This window comes from Mus musculus, chromosome 18 (assembly GCF_000001635.26).
Source record: "Mus musculus strain C57BL/6J chromosome 18, GRCm38.p6 C57BL/6J".
NCBI classification, from domain to species: Eukaryota; Metazoa; Chordata; class Mammalia; order Rodentia; family Muridae; genus Mus; species Mus musculus.
The window spans coordinates 69,617,433-69,635,124 of NC_000084.6; the positions used below are offsets into that span (position 1 = coordinate 69,617,433).

A 17,692-nucleotide genomic window follows, 5' to 3' on the forward strand; every position below is an offset into this window, starting at 1 on the left:
TTAGACTCAGACTTAATACAATCTGAGTTTTGAACAGAATTTGAAGCTTTGAGGAGAAATATGGAAGATTGTGATGAGCATCTTTTTTTCCCCTCCAACTCTCTTACTGTTTGCAAATCATTGCTTCCTGATCCTGGGGTGGGCGGGGAGGGAAAAAACCTCAAAGGAAAGGCTCAACGGGCTTCCTGGACATCAAATAGCAAGTATAAAACAACGTTCTGATGACTTGCATGTAAATAAATCAGAAACATATGAATTAAACTTCTCTCAAAATACACATGGATTGAAGAAGGGAGAAGTGCTGAGAAAATGTGTTTTGGGTTTTGCTGAGCCCATGACATTTGAAAAACTAGTATGAGACACTGAACAAACACAAAACATGGCTTGGCTCACCCATTCCTAATATTAGCCTCCTGGTTCAATGGCAAATCAATTTACCAGATGCCCAAATCGAAGCCACCTTTGGTGTGCTCCTCCACACTTAATTGCTTGCAGTTTAATTTTTTTTCCAATTAGAAGCTCAAAAATAGCATCACATTTTAAGAAAAGTGCAAATCTTAGCATTTTTCGAACCCAGTTGGCTGACATCAGACCTTTTTAGAAAAACACCAGAGATCCTCACCTTAAGAGCAGTCACACTGAGGTGGTCCTTTTTGATGTATATGATACATCACAGAGGAAAGGCGTTAGTATTGGAAAACCAGCACCAACATAAATTTGCTGGTTAAACAGAAGCCAAAACCTAGGGGCAGTCAACATGGATGACCATGAACCATCTCCTGGTTCAGCTGTGCAGTCATGGAAGCTGGATGCTAGCTGAGAGTCTTTGCTGTCTTCTCTGCCTGAGTTCCGAAGAGATGCGAGAAGTGGACGCTTTTGTTCCCTCTCATGTACTGTACTCACCAGTGCTAACATTATGGATTCTGAATCCTGGGACAACTGCAGAATCCTCAGAGCCCTTGTATCCTCTCTCCTTGATAGTGTGTGCTTCAGCATCTGGCTTTAAGTGCAGGAGCAGAACACAGGGAATTCAGGGAACAAAAATAGCCAGAGCTTCAGGCTTCTTCCCCCAACTGTAAGTCTTTGACATGCACTTGGCTGAAATCCTGTATCTGCTCTTTGGACTAGCTTTCTCACTTAAGATTATCAGTTTGAAGTTAGGAGGCAGTAGATTTCTTCTTTCCTATTTAGGGAGGACTTATTTTGGATGCTTAAAAAAATACTTGAATGTATTTTTCCTAAGTTCTTTATTCTGAGGGTGACTAGAAACTTTGCAGGACAGCTAAGCAATTCCACTGAGAATTCAGTTCAGGTCTAGTATGAACAAGTGCTAGATTATAGCTAAACAAGGTGGATCGAAGAGTGTCATAGATACCTCTAGGGTACTCTGATAATGTTGATCCCGGGGAAACTGGGGTCTCAGAAGGGTCTTGTACAAGGGCACCTTTTCCATACTTGGAGGAATGGAAGTCAAATGGGAACCAAGGCAGCAAAACCCAGAAATATTAACTGGAAGATAACTAGCTGACCTCTTGTTTACTAGGGAAAATAAGAGGGTCGCAATAGAAAGAATTACCCAACCCGCTGCATGAAATATATGGGGGGGTAAAGCAAGCTACCAGTGAGGCGGGACATGTATAAATGCCAGAATAGTGGTCTGAACATCAGATGAAGGGGTATAGGAGTGGACCATCCCTGAGAACATAGAGGTGGGAACGGGAGCGCTCTTTTAGAGAGTGCATGCAACTAGGAGTTGTGTTCTGTGCTGTCTTCTAACCAGTGAACCCTGGTTCTATGTTCTCATCATATGGAAGACACCCCCAAAGTGCCCCATAACTTCCTAGCTTATGGATCTGGTTTAGTTTCAGACTGGAGTGGGGCAAGAGGTCTAACATGGTGGATCAGGTTGTGATTGGTTGTGGCTTCATGCAATCTTGTTCTGAGAATATGGGTTGGAACAACTGAGTTCCACGTACCTACGCTAGTGAATGCCTTTTGCAGGTCAGTTTGGGGACAGCTGTACAATGCCAACCTAATTTTTTTTATCAGCTGTGTTACCTCTACCTGACGTCTTCTCCCTCATGGAAGGACAGACGTTCTTACCTATGGTCCCCTAAAAACCCCATTCATGAGTCTGAAGACAGTTTTCCTGAATGAGGAAGGATTCTGGGGAGACCCTTCAATGCTACTAATCTGATACCTGAGTCTTGCAAGCGGGGAAGGTTGGTTTTCCTGGACTTTGTTTTCCTTATTTATTTGGTACACTTTATTGGCTCTCAACTCTAAGAGAGCCTTCGCTTTGGTCATGCTCAAAAAAATGCAGCCTCAGCCGGGCGTGGTGGCACACACCTTTAATCCCAGCACAAAGGCAGGCGAATTTTTGAGTTCGAGGCCAGCCAGGTCTACAGAGTGAGTGCCAGGACAGCCAAGGCTACACAGAGAAACCCTGTCTCGAAAAAAACCAAACAAACAAAAACAAAAACAAAAAAGAGCTAAGGAAGCTTAAGAAGCTAAAACCTTCCCATAACATTTATTGAAATAGCCTTTGTCAGGAGGTTATTTGGTCCACATCACTCCTGATGTTACTCACAAATACCTAGTTCCTCCGTAGACTAGTTTGGGGAAAGAGAGGAGTAAATTGCCTACATATCAAGAAGTTTTCAATTAAAGAAAACTGTCAAAAATGTTTTCAGGCTGTGCAAGCAAGATATCCTGAGATCTGACCTTCTCATAATATAGTCCCATTCCCCAATGAGTGTCACATGACACCGAGAGGAGATGGCCTGCCTACCCATGGTCAAGTCCTTGGTGATAGAGCCAAATTCAGAAAGATGCTCTCCTGCTTCCAGTGGCCAGTCCTCATGGCTAATGCTGTAAGACCAATGTGGAAACAAAGGCATGCTCATTTCCTTAGATGGGACGAACATTGTGAATGTTCAGAGATTGTGAATAATTTGAGTGAGAGGACAGTTTGAATTCCAGTGGACAGGCAGCTTCTGTTCCTAACACTAGCTACTTTATTTACCTAAATTGTCTGTCTAGGAAATGACAGCAAACTTGAGCACTGTAGAACAGTGGTCCACAATCTGTCTTCCTACACATGGGTCTGAACTTTTCTTAGGGATGGTATGCAAGTTATAAACCTGGTATGTATTATTTTAGGTGTTTTGGTAGGTTGGTTGGTTGGTTGGTTGGTGGATTTTTTTAGTTAAGGTAAAATTTATATAACCTAAAATTAACCAGCATGAACTTACCGATTCAGGTATATTTGGTATGTTCAGGATGCTGAACCATCATGGCAAACTGGCTCTTACCTTCATGACCCCAGAGAAACTTCCCACCCATTCTGCAGCTCTTTTCTATCCTTCTGCCCACGTTTTATAAGCTCTCATCCTTGACATCATCTTATGCACAGACACACATACATATTTTATATTTAATACATGCATATCATTTTTTTAAATCTATCTGCCTATTGATTAGGAAATTCCAGACAGAAGACCTAATCTTTGCTAATTATATGAACAAAGATTAACATTTTTGAGCTGTTTCCCTTTTCTCCATATTAAGAAATCATCTGGATTTTACATTTCTACTTTGAAAATTCAAAATTATTAAACAAAATAAGATGCCTGTTAAAAATTACATTTCTTAGAACTCAAAGGAGCATATGTACTGTTATTGTATTGTTAAAGAAATTATTATTGTTTACATTTATTTGCAGTGACCTTATTTGGGAATATTACTAAGATCACTGGTAGTAAATCTTTAAACGATTAATCTCTAAAATTAAGAAAAATTTCATTTTATGAAAAAATATCTGAAATCTCACTATTAAAGAAAGCTAACTTAAGGATATTTTGACTGTGCCTGAGGACACAAGGTAATCATTGTTGACTCCTTATTTTTCTATTGCATGGTCTTTTGTCAGAAACATTAGGCCCTTAATCCCCCACTTCCTTTAAGAAATGTTTGAATAACTTGGTCCTTATTGAATAGTTTTCCCGCATGTCTTTAGTGCATACAGAAGCTTCCAGCCCTGTATGCTGGGAAGCCCTGCTCCGAGTTAAGCTGGGGAACTATGGCTGGTTGACTTTATCTAAACTTTTCCCTTAGTGTGGGGAAACATGGGGGAGAGGTGGGCACTGAAATAAGTAACAGAGAGGAAGCTGATTGGCTATATATGTTGACAATTTGCATACCAATTTTTTTTTTCATTTCAATCTGTGCCACAGAGTGTCCTACATTTGGTAATTATTTCATGCCTTTGTTTTCTGTTGAAAGTAGTTAGGGCCATATGTTTTAACAGAAAAAAAAAAAGATAATTCCTACATTTTTTTTTCAGCTCAGTGAAAGGGGAGAAGGGGTAATAGTTTTGCAGTGTACCATGGCTGTTCGGAACTCTAGCAGATTGGAGCCTCAGCGTTCATAACAATTCTCTTGGTGTGCAGGAGACAAAGGCATCTGTTTGAAACATCAGTCAGTGTCAAATGAGATGCTTCAAAACATAGCATAGAGTTTGTTTGGTAATTCTACTCTCCATCAGGAAATATCATTTACTTATGAAAGTTATTCTTTAGGTAGCCTAGACCATTGGTAATTTGTAAGGCTATTTGGACTAAGGGCTGTCATGTTTCACCTGCAGTTTGGACTGAAAAGATGTAGGATATAGTCTGATTCCTAGCCTCATTCAGTTGTATGACAACAGGAGTGTTTAGACACCCCGTCTCTTGCCTGATATTTTGAAATGGTACACCATGAGTAGGATGGTCACCACTTGCATAGATAATTGTTCAAGGTTTAAAGACTTATTGTTTTTCACAGTCATTCTGAGACCACTAGATCAACCATAGAATTTTACCTAATTTTCTTTTATGCAGTTAAGTTGAATGTGTAACTGTGTGTGAGTATACAAGCACGCAGCGTGTGGTCACCAAGGCCTCTGCACACTCGAAGCTTCTGAGTTTCCTCCCTTGGAGTACATAACCTCACTGACATCTTTCTTTCTTGGGTCTCTTCTTCTGAAACTGTGACCCTCTATTTGTGTTTGAAACAACTTCTTCGTGCCTCCTCTCACCTCCTAACTGGAATTGGCCACTTGGGGATGGTGGCCGTTTGTATTGACTCTGTGGAGGCAAAATACCTGAAGGCATCTGGGTTCAGAGAAGTAGAGATTGTTCCTTTAGGGGTCCACAGGGTCAAAGTATGAAATCATTCATATTTTCTCATCCACTGCCCCCTTCTCTCTCCACCCTGTTTGTTCCCTATTCCTTTGTCATTTTCCTCTCATCCTTTCTAAGGAACTGTAGCATTGCTTCCAAAAGATGGGTAGTGATGTGCTAAATAGTGGTCTTGTGGCCATGGAAGTATTTGCAGAGCTTCCAGTTCTTATTCCTCGTAGTCAGATGCCTTGACCTAAGTCTTTGGCACTGGGGTGGATTTATTCATCTAATGGTACCCACACTTGAGCTAGTCCCTTTTCTAAGTTGCACCACAGCTTGTAAATTTCTATGCTATTGCCATTAACCCATGTACTAAGGTTCAAATGGAAGAAGTGGAGAATGGTGTTCCTAGAATTTCTTTTCTAAAGAAACCCCAATAATAAATGCAACAAGAAGTTGAGATCTATTCTGGTGAAACCAAGGAATGCCTATCTTTCCCTATGTTGTTATAATATTACTCTTACTCTGATATGTATTTCTTATGTAATCTTTTATTCATGCTTCCGTGAGCACATTTGGTAAGATTTGAACCTCTGTAGGCACTATACATTCACACATAGACCCAAACATATTTGCCTTAAAAAAAAATACTGCTTTTAACATTTTTTCTGTGGCCATGTACACCAATAGCCTGAGACGATTTTCTTGGAGGCCACTGCAGTATAGGATAAAAGGCAATGATCACCACTGGAGTAAGAGTTCATTTCTGTCATTATTGTAGAGTCACAGAAATTCCTTTCCTGGGGAAGATCTGCAGCCCTTACATAACTGAGAAAAAAAGCATCTTTAGAGGTCACAGAGCAATTTATTGGCAGATACAACACACACTATTTTGCTGTTTCAACACCTCCTAATGACACAGTACTTGTCATCAGAAAAATACCATTTGGCTGCTGAAGGTGAAGAAAGCATTGAGGTAGGAGATGATCTGTTATATATACCTGGAGATCAAGAGTTGGTTGTTATTAGTGTAAATAAAGATATAACCTATGATAGAGTTATAGCTATTGAAGATATGAACTAACCAGAGAGATGAAACATAGTTCGATCATTCATCAGGATCTTCTTAACATTACCTTTAATTTTCTGATGAACATGCAATAAATAGAAGTTGGGTAACAACTTAGTTAGGTGTTGAGAACATATTAAAGAGCTGTGATGTGCTTAGCATCCACAGTGGTTTCTCTGTGCCAATCCTGAGCCTGTGATGAAGCCAACTCCCGTGGGAATGAGTGATGTAAGGAACAGAACGAGGAAGAAGTCTGGTTTCAACTGGACCCAGTTTGGTGCATGTCAGTGTTTTCAAGAGAGTAACTCCATAAGTCTAAGACACATGCAGTTCAAGCTAAGGCGTTCATGATGTTGGCAGTGGGCATTTTTGTGATACACTGAGTTGAATGCAATAGCAACTGCATCGTCTGCTTAGTTAGTGCCAAGAGCAGGAGAACTGAGATTATAAAAATAAAATGAAGTATTGGAGCTAGAGGCTAGCGCATGCAGGCAAGGTTGGGTCCACACTTGTTTTTTAGTACATGGATGATAATGTTCTATCTTCTTATTGTCCTTGTATTTAGTCCTGGATTATTTCCATCACTATATCCCATGAAACTCTTAGCAGATGACTTTGTCTCTGTGTCTCTGTGTCTGTCTGTCGAGCCGATAAGCAACTCTGTATGTATACCTGCTGTTTTTGTTTTTGTTTTTCTACAACCTCATTCCGGAAATCATGTTTCTTGAGGCAGCTCCCAAGAGCTCCACTATCAAAAACCTCCTTCCTGTGTCCTTTGCGAGCAAAATGGCTGCCAAGCCAGGACTCAGCAAAGCTTTTGGTAGGAGTGACATCATCAGTCACTTTGGAGAGTGCACGACCATCAACACTTACCATCACTTCACACTGTTTAAAGTGTCAAGACTGAAAGAGGACTACACAATTGTACATCTCAAATATGCCACTTAATTGTCTGAGTCATAATTATGTCATAACTATGACACTGAGCACTTCAGTCACTTCAACTCTCTGGGTCTCACAGTCCTTATCTGTGAAACTGAAAAGGGAATAAAACAATAGACTAAGGGAATGAGACAAAATTATATGCACAATTTGGCTGGAGCCATGCCTGGCCTATCAGAAGTAACATGTCAACAGTGTGCATCATCGTCAGTTGGCCCTGTCAGCTGTGACAAGAACTTGGATTCTCGCAGGCCTTGGAAATGGATCTCTTTGCAGTTGTGGAAAATTGTGTCAAAGAGGAGATACCATTATTAACTGCTTTCCTTGATTTCTCTTTGATAACCCATGCCTGTCTTAACGGCTGGCGTGGCTGTGAGATTTCAATAGCATGGTATGTGCAGACAGACTCTCAAATGTGTATGTGACATCATAGCAGAAAAAATACCTACCCAGTTTCTGCTGGCCATTTTACTGCCTCAGGGTTTCCGTAACCCCAAGTGGAAAAATGCTTTCTGAAAGCACTGGTCAGGGTAAACAGCTAAGGTGCAATGTGACTAGCCTGTTGGCAGTAGTAATTCTGTCTCAAGTGTGCTTCTTTATGGATGAAAGCAAGGATTTTGTTGCTGTTGGTATGTCCCCACCTAGCTCCCCACTCCAGGACATCTCTATATGTGTCAAAGGTGTGATTCAGAGATTTGGGATAATATTCTAAAGTTACCCATGGGAGAAAGAGTGGGAACGAGAGCCTTGCCTTTTTATTTAGAGAGAGAAAAAATAAGACAGAGATGGCTAGCCGTAACAAACGCCAGGTTTGTTTCAATTTGTGAGTGAAAGGCACACACTTTAGCATCGATGAGGCTGTCATCTGTGTGGGCACAGAGGTCCTACCAGGCTGGGCACAGTGGCTTAGAGAGGAGGGTACTGACTGCTGTCTGTCCACCTGCTGTCTGAGCACTACTGAGACCCTTCCCCCTCTCTCCATTTGCCTTCCGCATCCTTTTGGTATTTCCGACTTGTCCTTTGATTGACAATGACACAAGCAAGAAAGGGATAGAAACACTCGTCTATCTCTTACTCCTTAATCCGAAAATGAAAATCTACTTGGTGAGGGAAAAAAAAAAAAAAAAACAAATCTACTGGTTGAAATTAATTTAAAGGATTTAGTTTCAGGTTTCATTATTCATGAAATAATCAAGATTCAGCTACTACTTGGAAGGGGCATTGATATGTGATGTTTCTGACCGAGTGTGTGGATGTGTGCTTGTGGGAAATTATTTTAAATATGTTAACATGTTCAAAGAATTCCTTTGGGAAATACATGTAGATTCTCTTTCTCCTATGTTTTGTGATGTAATCTGATAGAATGGAAAGAGAACATTGTTCTGTTAGTAGCAAAAATATATAGATGTATCACATATATTTGGTGAATCTTATATATGTATGCCTAGTCATGAAATATTCTCCCATGATCTACCCACTCCCACGTGAGTTCCAGAATGGCAATAAACACAGTTTGGGAAATCAAAGTCTTCATTGTGAATCAGTTAAGGAAACGTAGAACTATTTGAATAGTTCCTTTGAAAATTTTAAGGCTTTTAGTTAGAAATAAGATCTTTGCAATGGCATTATCTCATACCTGCACGTGTTTTTCCATATGTAAGATGTGTCCATAGAGATTTGTATGCATTAGTGTTTGCCTCTCCAGATGTAACTACTGCGATTGCATTGCAGTGTAGTCCTTAATCATCACTTGGGTGTGGAGGAAGAGTCCTCCTGTCCGCTTTCAAGATTCCTTGCATTCGCAGTGCAAACTGAAAATGTATCTCCAGGAGGGGTGTACATCCTAGAGCTTGCTCTTGTCTCGAGGTTTTGAGTTCTTGTGTGGTTAACTGCCTTTCCATGTGGCTGAGCTGGCATTTGAGTCTGTTAACTTTCATTACTATCTTGCTGGGCCATTTCAAGTCTGAATGCTAGAGTAGCCTTTGGACGAGGATACTTCATACAGGAAGAGTCGCCTTACTGTATGCACACCTGGAGACATTTTCTAGCTGCTGCCCATTTTGCAAAATGAGGTTGAACTCAATAGAGCTTTGAAAGCATGAAGCCAGGAAGTGCGACAGAGGACAGCGGGTATAGAGGTGACAGGACAAGAGAAAGTAAAGAACTGATATAAAAGATTGTCCTGAGGGAAACAGGGCCATAAAAGCAGAGACTATAGGGTGAGGGGACCCAATCACTCTAATATGAGAACTAATTGGGAAAACGTAGAAGCCTTTTACTGTTTTAAAAAATAAAAATGACAGTACATGTCCAACTGTAATTCCTTCATCAGAACCAACAGTGGCCCAACGTGAACTTGCGGCTCATGAGTTCCAGTCCCAACGTAGGCAGAGATCTAGGCTCACAGCTCCTCTTCCATGTGTGCTTAACATGGCACAGCTTGAAATCATTTTAGAAGATGGTTATGAAAGAAGAACAAAAAGGACTCCAGTATGCAGCAGTACAAAGGACTTCAAAAATTAGAAAGACACTGGTTGCAGTGCCCCATCAACTAACTCATCAGGCGAACATTGATGTATCAGGGAGACATAGTGTTTGCCTGTCCCACCACCAGCTCACCAAGACAGCTTCTGCATCCTGGGGTAAAATGAGTCATAGCTAAGCTGTTGTTGCTGAGGTAGATCTCTTTATGGACAGTCTTGCCTCTACCTAACGCTGTTGGGCAGGATGTTTTCCATAAAGACAGTTCTGGGCTGATGCTGTCCACTATGGTAACCAATGGCCGCCTATTGCTGCTGAGCATCTGAAACATGGCCAGTGTGACTGACAACTGCACATTGTTTCATTTTCACGAAGTTCAGTCAAAATAACCTTAAGTTCCTAGTGACAAATATGTTGGACAGCACTTTTCGAGACACATTGTTGGAAGGCAAGCAGGAAACGTCTGACAAAGTGTAAATTCCGGGCATTTATGAAGTGACTGTGATTTACTAAGGATTATGATTGGTGGGTCAGCACACCCCCTCATGGTGATAACTGCCCCATTTGATGAACTAGGAAACCAAGGCTCCAGGAGACAAATCACTTTGTCATATTTTCTCAATGAATTGTAAGAGTTCATTTGAAATTTGAACCCTGTGAGTCCAGTTCACAGCTGAGTAATTCCAGGACCTGCCAAGCCTGGACATATCTAGTCTCCAGACTGGTTCCTCAAGTGCATCTTCCTCTTGTTTCTCTGTGGGTCAGCTAACAGTTTCGCTTTAACTTGGCCTCATGGAACCTACCATTGCCCATCTCATGTCTACCATTGCCCATCTCATGCCTGTGGATTTACATGCCATCTTGCCCTTCAGGTGTTCTTTCTTCCATCTGGAAGCCATCTCCTTGAAAGAAATGGTGTAGTTGTTCAGGTTCTGCTTTCTGGCTGAGTGATGACCAGCTAGGAGGCTTCAAAGGCCGCGCCAAGGTCACCAGACCCAAAGCATATGCCAAAAGCTTCTTGTGTGAATGCTGGGTTGTCCCAGTTGAGAAGGAGTAGGAGATCTCCTGAGGTCAGAGCTCAGAGGGAGTAGAGCAGAGTCGAGATGCCAAGCCAGCACTGGGGCACCTGTGGCACTGTTGCAATGTGACAATTTTGTCCATCGTGGGTTGTACAGTAACTCCCGGTGAGGATCTGACATCATTGTGCCATTTTAGTTCCTGCCTCAGGCAGTTTTGCCCATCACATCCCTCATTGGAAATGACATTTTCTCATTGTACTTGCAGAATCAGGTAATATTAAGGGACAGGACAGGCCTACTGTACAATATAGTGGCTATCATCCATGGCATGCAGTGACCGCTGACCGCCATACTGCATGGTCTGCAGCCGTCTTCTCTGCTCTTCTGAGTTATCATTTCCCCTTAGGAAGCATGTTACTTACCATATGCATGGTTTCACAATAAGGTTGCTTTACAATATGCAAATAAAACTGCTAAAGAGGAAAAAAAGAATATTGAGATTCCCACAAGACTCTCTGTAAACGGCCTTAAAAGTGTAGCCCATGTTGATAGTTAAGAATGTCTTGTCCTACACGCGGACAACAAAAAACAGGCTCAGCAGGTTGTGTTTGCATGGTCATGTATGCATACAGACATGTGTGTGGCAATAATAATCAAAGAAAGAGTCGATCAGTTCAGAGGAGGGGCTGAAGGGAGGGAAGGGAAAGAGGAAAATGATGGCATTCTATTGTAACGTAAAATATATAAAAATAAATGAAATTTTAAGAAATGGAGACCAGCTCATCTTTAAGAAGGAAGTTTAACAGAGACCACTCTCTTGGCCAGTTCTGCTGCTGTCTTTGTCGTGTCATACACAACATTTTCAATGGGCGAGAGGGATCTTTTCTAACTTACATTTGTACACTTAAGAAAACTAGCGGCAACAAGACCTGAACACAAGAACTTGATGGGGTTTTTTTTTTGTTTGTTTGTTTGTTTTTGTTTTTGGCATGCTCACTGTGTGTCAGGGTCTATTCTAGTTATTTTACACATGTGCTACAATTCACTTCTCACTAGGATGCATAGTAGGTCTCCTTGCTCCCCTTTCACAGAGAGGACTCAGGAGACAAGAGGTTGAAAGTTGAATGATGGAACTCACAGTCAAACCAGGCTCATGTGGGCCGGTCCATTTCACTCTATACCTTTGTTCAGCTTTATGAATGAAGGGCATTCGTTGTTACCACCCTGCCTCATCATTGTGAAAGGTAGAAGAACTGTATCATGGACTACTACCACAAAAACTGTTCTATACAAGGTTGTGAACAAACTACAACCCTTGTTGTATTTACATCTCCCTAGCTGAAACCCATAGGCCAAGAGGGGAAAGGGCTACAGACCACATTCCCTCCAGTTGGTTTGTGGGTGGGCATTCCTGTTTGATCTTTATTTCTAACGGACAGATGAACTCAGACTCCCATCTTCTTCTTGATGAAAGTCTGATGGGAAAGGCCATTGAGCGACAGCTCGTGCACCTTACAGTTGTTCTCACACTACAGTAGAAATGCTCTCTGTAAAATGAAATTATTTTTACACTCCTATCATGCTCTGCTTCAGGGTTACCTGGAGATTATTGTTAACATTTTGGTTCTGTGATTTTTACTTTAAATCTGGGAATGTGAGACAGGATGACAATGCAGACCTTCGGTGTGAAATATATTATACTCTATTTTCCATGAGGTCTCCACTCACCAAACGATTTGAGTGAAGGGCTGATGGCCTCTTAGCTACAGCCAACACTCCCAGTTCTAATTTGGCAATACTTCACACTTCCTTCCTTCCTCTTGAGGGGACAATGAGAGTCCAGTGTCCTCTTGATCTAAGTTGCCTTCCTGGGGGACTGGGAACTTTTGTTTCTCGTGACATTTTTCTTTGCTTCATTATTGAGATCTCTCAAATAGATTACATAGATTTGGGGATTTTCCTTTCAAATTGAGCTGACTTTTTTTTTTAGGCTGATTTTTTTTCTCCCCTGATATTTGATATTTAAACAATTCCAGTTAGATGAGTAATCTTTCTACTGACCTAGAAATAATAATAATAATAATAATAACAATAATAAAATCAACAAATATATGAGTTCTTATAGAAAGTAATATCATTATAAATTATCTTATGGAAATTGCCACATGGACCAAGATTGAGAAACTGACAAAATAGTCACGTGAACTAGAAGCAGAGCAGCTGCCCACTGGCTGTCATTGTCATTAAAATCTAAAACAGCTTGGACATTACCATTGCTGTTGATGCGAATATCATCACATACCTGCGCTGCCACTCTAAGTGATTGCATATCAAAGGATGAGAAACAACGAATGAAAAGTAAGTGTGTGGCTCCAGCAGGTTCTGCGTATTACAACAGTTACTTGAACTTCCAGTTTTTAATTGTATGAATGTTCAGACTCCTGTTTTCCTTGTGCATGGAGGCTGGCACCTGGCCAAGGGGTAGAATGTGTCCCTGAGTTGTGCTATGCCTCGGATTTCATCCCCAGGGCCACCGTCAGTTAGCTCTAAGCAAATAAATAGAACGTGGGGAGCTGAAGCAAAGAAAGCCTCGTCAACTTCTCAGAAACAGATCTGTGCAATATTAGTTTATAGAAACAAAAATATAGGTCATTTGCCGTAAAATGACACGATGTGAGAAAATGCCCTCCCTAAGGGGAAGAGAGTGATGTCATGCCTTTGCTGTAAGCTGTTGTTTGTGTTTTAGAAGATACATAGACACTATCTTCAAAAAATCATAAACATGTGTTCTGTTTCTGGTTAACAGAAACTTTCATCTTGTATAAAGACTCTCCACTTGGTGTGGTGGCACACCTTTAATCTTAGCACTTGGGAGGCAGAGCTCTGTGTTTGTAGCCGTCCTGGTCTATATACCAAGTCTCAGAACAGCTGGGGCTACAAAATAGAGAGAAACTGTCTCAGAAATCCAAGACAAAACAAGTCTCCAATTGGCCACAGCATATCAGGATAACAGAAATTACACACCTAAGTGTATGCTAATATCTTTACATCTTGCAGATGTTATTTCACAACCAGGCAGTATCCATGAATTTTCCTAAACAATGTTACCCTTAGCTATTTTATGTTATTCATAATTTAGAGTCTTATATATATACCTAAATTTGATTTCAATTTTTTTTCTTACCTTTCCTCAAAGTTGTAAAATAATTTCACCAAAATTTAAAGACATAGAGGGAGGAGGGAGAGACCATATTAATATGATCAAATGTATTGATACTCTACTGTGCATGTTTAAGTGTAATAGTGGTAGAGTAATTACTGATATTAAGCTATAAATTATCATTAAAAAGTTGATTCTAGTTTTTAGCACACAGACAGTTAAATAAAATGAAATGCCATTTTTTTTCAGTAAATGTGCATTGGTTTCTAAAATGTGGAAGGCAATACTAGGTGCAGGCAGCTTACATTAAGACCAGCTGAGTATCAGGCTGAGGCAAGTGAGCATACAGCAGCCAGAGTGTGTACACTCTGACACTTGAATGAGGTGGCTTAATGAACACTTTGCACTTTTCATGGGAGGAATCGTTCTATCGCCCGTTTAGTCCCGCTTTGGGCTCTTTCTGAATTGTAGTGCACCACCTGTTTGTTGACTATACAGTTCCCAGGAAAAACCCAGGCTGGATCCTGCCCTGCCTTTCACTCTTCTTAAAGATACTTCAGAAGTGACGTGGTGCTTCCTCCGTCCCTTATTACGAACCCTCTAGAAATAGAAATAAATTACCATCCATCCATGTAAGTAATAGTGAAAATTACAAAATGGAATACAAAATTACGTATGAAAAACGCAGCTTAAATCCCTCCACGACTTAGGAAGAAAACATCCTCTCTGTGCACAGCATCATTGGCCCTTTTTAGTTTGGTTTGTTTTGTTTAATGTCCAGCACCTCCAGATTTTCAAGGGCGTGTGTAGCATTTATTTGATGTATGGATGCAGAGGCACATCTCCCGCATTTGTCTCTGTGGACCTACCCTTTGTGAAATCCTAAACCCTGGTATTAACGCTTGCATGGTCTGAGTCATGGTTCTTCTGAGAGAATTATATAATTTTTAGGGTATTTGTTTGATATACGTGGCAAAAATGAAAAAAAAAGTTTTTCTTTTTAATTCCTTTTTTTTTTTTTTTTTGGTAATACCGCTGCTGCCTTTTTGTTGGGGGAATTCTCCTCTCTCTGTGACCTGTGAATATCAGTGTAGGCTCACTGCCAAGTTTGTGAGCCGCTGCCTGCTTCAAAATGGAGGCAGGAAGGTATCCATTTTCATCAAGAGGATGAGCCGCTCAGTCTTTCCGACCATCTGGAGAGAGGAACTTTTAGAGCAAAAAGAAAATGGGAATGGAAAAAAAAGAAAAAAAGAAAAAAGATTATATTTAGCAGAAAAGGCAAGGAAGAGAACCAATTAAAGTTAAACTCTACCTTATGAATTCATGCTTCGCTGTGATGCTGTCCTGCTTCAAGGAAACACAGACAAGCAAACACAAGGGCTATTTTTAAAAGGAGCTGCTTCCCCCAAGCCCCATGAGGACCAGTAAACGAATGTTAAGTAAATTAGGGTTTTGGCACACTTTTAAAGTTTATTGTACACAGAAATATAATAAGCACTTAAAAAGAGACAGCCCCCTCTTCCTGTGTACATATTGATTGTTGGTGGTCCTGTGCTGATTCAGGCAATTAATGGCCTTTTTCCTGCATCTCTGCAGACACTGTGTGGACTAATAGTCCATGATATATATGTACTTATCACTCATTCCTCCTGCTGCTGCTGCTGCTGCTGCTGCTGCTGCTGCTGCTGCTGCTGCTGCTGCTGCTGCTGCTTCTTCTTCTTCTTCTTCTTCTTCTTCTTCTTCTTCTTCTTCTTCTTCTTCTTCTTCTTCTTCTTCTCTCTCCTCTCCTCTTCTCTCTCTCTCTCTCTCTCTCTCTCTCTCTCTCTCTCTCTTTCTCTCCCTCCTCCCTCCCTCCTACTGCCTACCTTCTCCCTACCTTCTCCATTGCAAGTGACATTTTTAATTGAAAGGTAGAGGTTTGGTCTGTCTTTAGGGAGAGACTGCGTACAAACATTCTGTTTTACCCCCTAATGTGCTCAGGGGCCATTTGTATTTTAAAAAGAAAGGAATCTGTCTATGGGGGCCACTCTGTGACCTGCAGAGTGTATTTACCACTGAGACATGGTCTGCAGTGTTCTCGCCTGGACTGGAAAATCTCATTCCTGATTATTTTATGTTGACACAAATACACAGCACTGTTTTGTTTTGTTTTTCCTGTATTCAAAGGAAGCAGTGTTTCTAGGATTGGATCAGGTTTAGAATCTTACAGCATCCGAATTTTGCATTTTGTGCCAGCTTCTTACCAAATCATGGATGAAGAGATGCTTTGAATAATGTTGAAAGCAAATTTCATGTGGCTCTCCTTCCTCAGGTCTACGCTCCTTCAGCCAGCACTGCCGACTACAACAGGGACTCGCCAGGCTATCCTTCCTCCAAGCCAGCAGCCAGCACTTTCCCTAGCTCCTTCTTCATGCAAGGTAAGGTGCTCCTCGGCCTACTGTGAAATCCCCAGGCCATTGAGTGTTTGTTACATGCAGGGCAAAAGAAATGGAATCACAGACAGCAGCAGAAGGGAGTACAAGTGCCTCCCTTCTTAGGAACTGAGTTTCTTACCAAATTAAGCAGAACTGACCTGAAGACTTTTTCCCCTCTTACGTTAAAGCCCTTTGATCTGTGATAGGTTAAAATTAAATTGCTTCACATGAAATGAATGCCTTGCTGGTCTTCCAAGATGGTTGGTCTTCAATCGCCCAGCCATCTTCCAAACATGTGCATGTTTAGCCATGTCCCATCCAACTCAGGATATGTTTTGAAGTTCTTGTATTTTTGTCAAGAGGAAAAGAGATGCCCCTCGGGTCTAGCCATCAATAAAGTTTTGAACGTCTTAGTAGTGGATAAGGGGGGGCAAGGGTTCCACTGAGGACTCAGTGACCCACTGAACCATGGGAATGTCACACAGTGAAAGTCGTGCTGAGGCGTACTAATTGATTTAAGGTAAAAGAAAAATTTGAAGGGCATACAGGGAGCCCACGGCAGGGATTTGTAGCTTTGTGGTGGACAGTGGCTGTGTGCTCCGTTCATTTATCCATTGTTTTTAGTCAAAAACAGATGGCTCTATGTCCCTGGAGCCTATACTATTGTCACTGGTCACTTAGCTCCTTTCTACTAACTGGAAAAGGCCAGGATCGTAAAAATAACACCAGCTACTTCACAAATGGTCTGTTCAGAAGACAGAGCTGCAAATTGCATCCTTTGCCATGCTTAGGGAACTTACTTCCAGTGGCGATGGTCTGAGTCCCAAGATACCCTGAGCTCAGAGGTAGGGCTCACCAAGAACTCCTGTGAGTACACAACTCTTCCATTATCTAAATGTGCATACCTTACTTGGGTATGCCATGGATCAATGCAGAGGGGCAGGGCTGTCAGGACAGTGACATACAGGAATGAGGACACACTCAGGACAGCAATACTAAGGTAACTGCCTGGCGTCTCACTGAGTTTGCAGAGGGTATACCCAAGACAACTCTGAAGAGAGGAGACTTACCTTTGCCTCCCATGTCAGCTCATTTCATGGCTGGTTCACATGTGAAGTTCTACCAAAGGTCTATTAAAACTGAACTGAACGGGTCCCTTGGGATTGGGGAGAATTTGTTGCGCACGTCATTGAGCTCATGGTCACAGGCCTCCTCTGTCTTTGTGACCTGACTGAGGTGTAACTGTCAAAGGGGCACAGAGGCTAGTCACTTGGGTGCATTCTGTGCTATGACAACGTGCTCACTGCCTTGGGCTCTAAACAGTGGGAGAAACTGCCCTCCAGATGCTGATGGATGCTGCCAACTGAAGGATTCCCTATGTCAAGATCCAGGCTTTCATCAAGAGAACGGACAGAAGAATGAAACCCCTCTGTGTGTCTGAGGAA

At 41.5% G+C, this 17,692-nt stretch overlaps 1 protein-coding gene across 50 annotated transcripts in view; it reads left to right on the top strand.

Annotated features, from left to right (window-relative positions):
* Tcf4 (transcription factor 4) overlaps positions 1-17,692 on the top strand; it is a 344,539-nt gene that overhangs the window by 274,004 nt on the left and 52,843 nt on the right. For all 50 annotated transcript variants that reach the window (XM_017317857.2, XM_030250374.1, XM_017317854.2 and 47 more), the window contains one exon: positions 16,145-16,250. In XM_017317857.2, the coding sequence (XP_017173346.1) occupies positions 16,145-16,250 (106 nt within the window). The remainder of the gene's footprint in view (positions 1-16,144; positions 16,251-17,692) is intronic.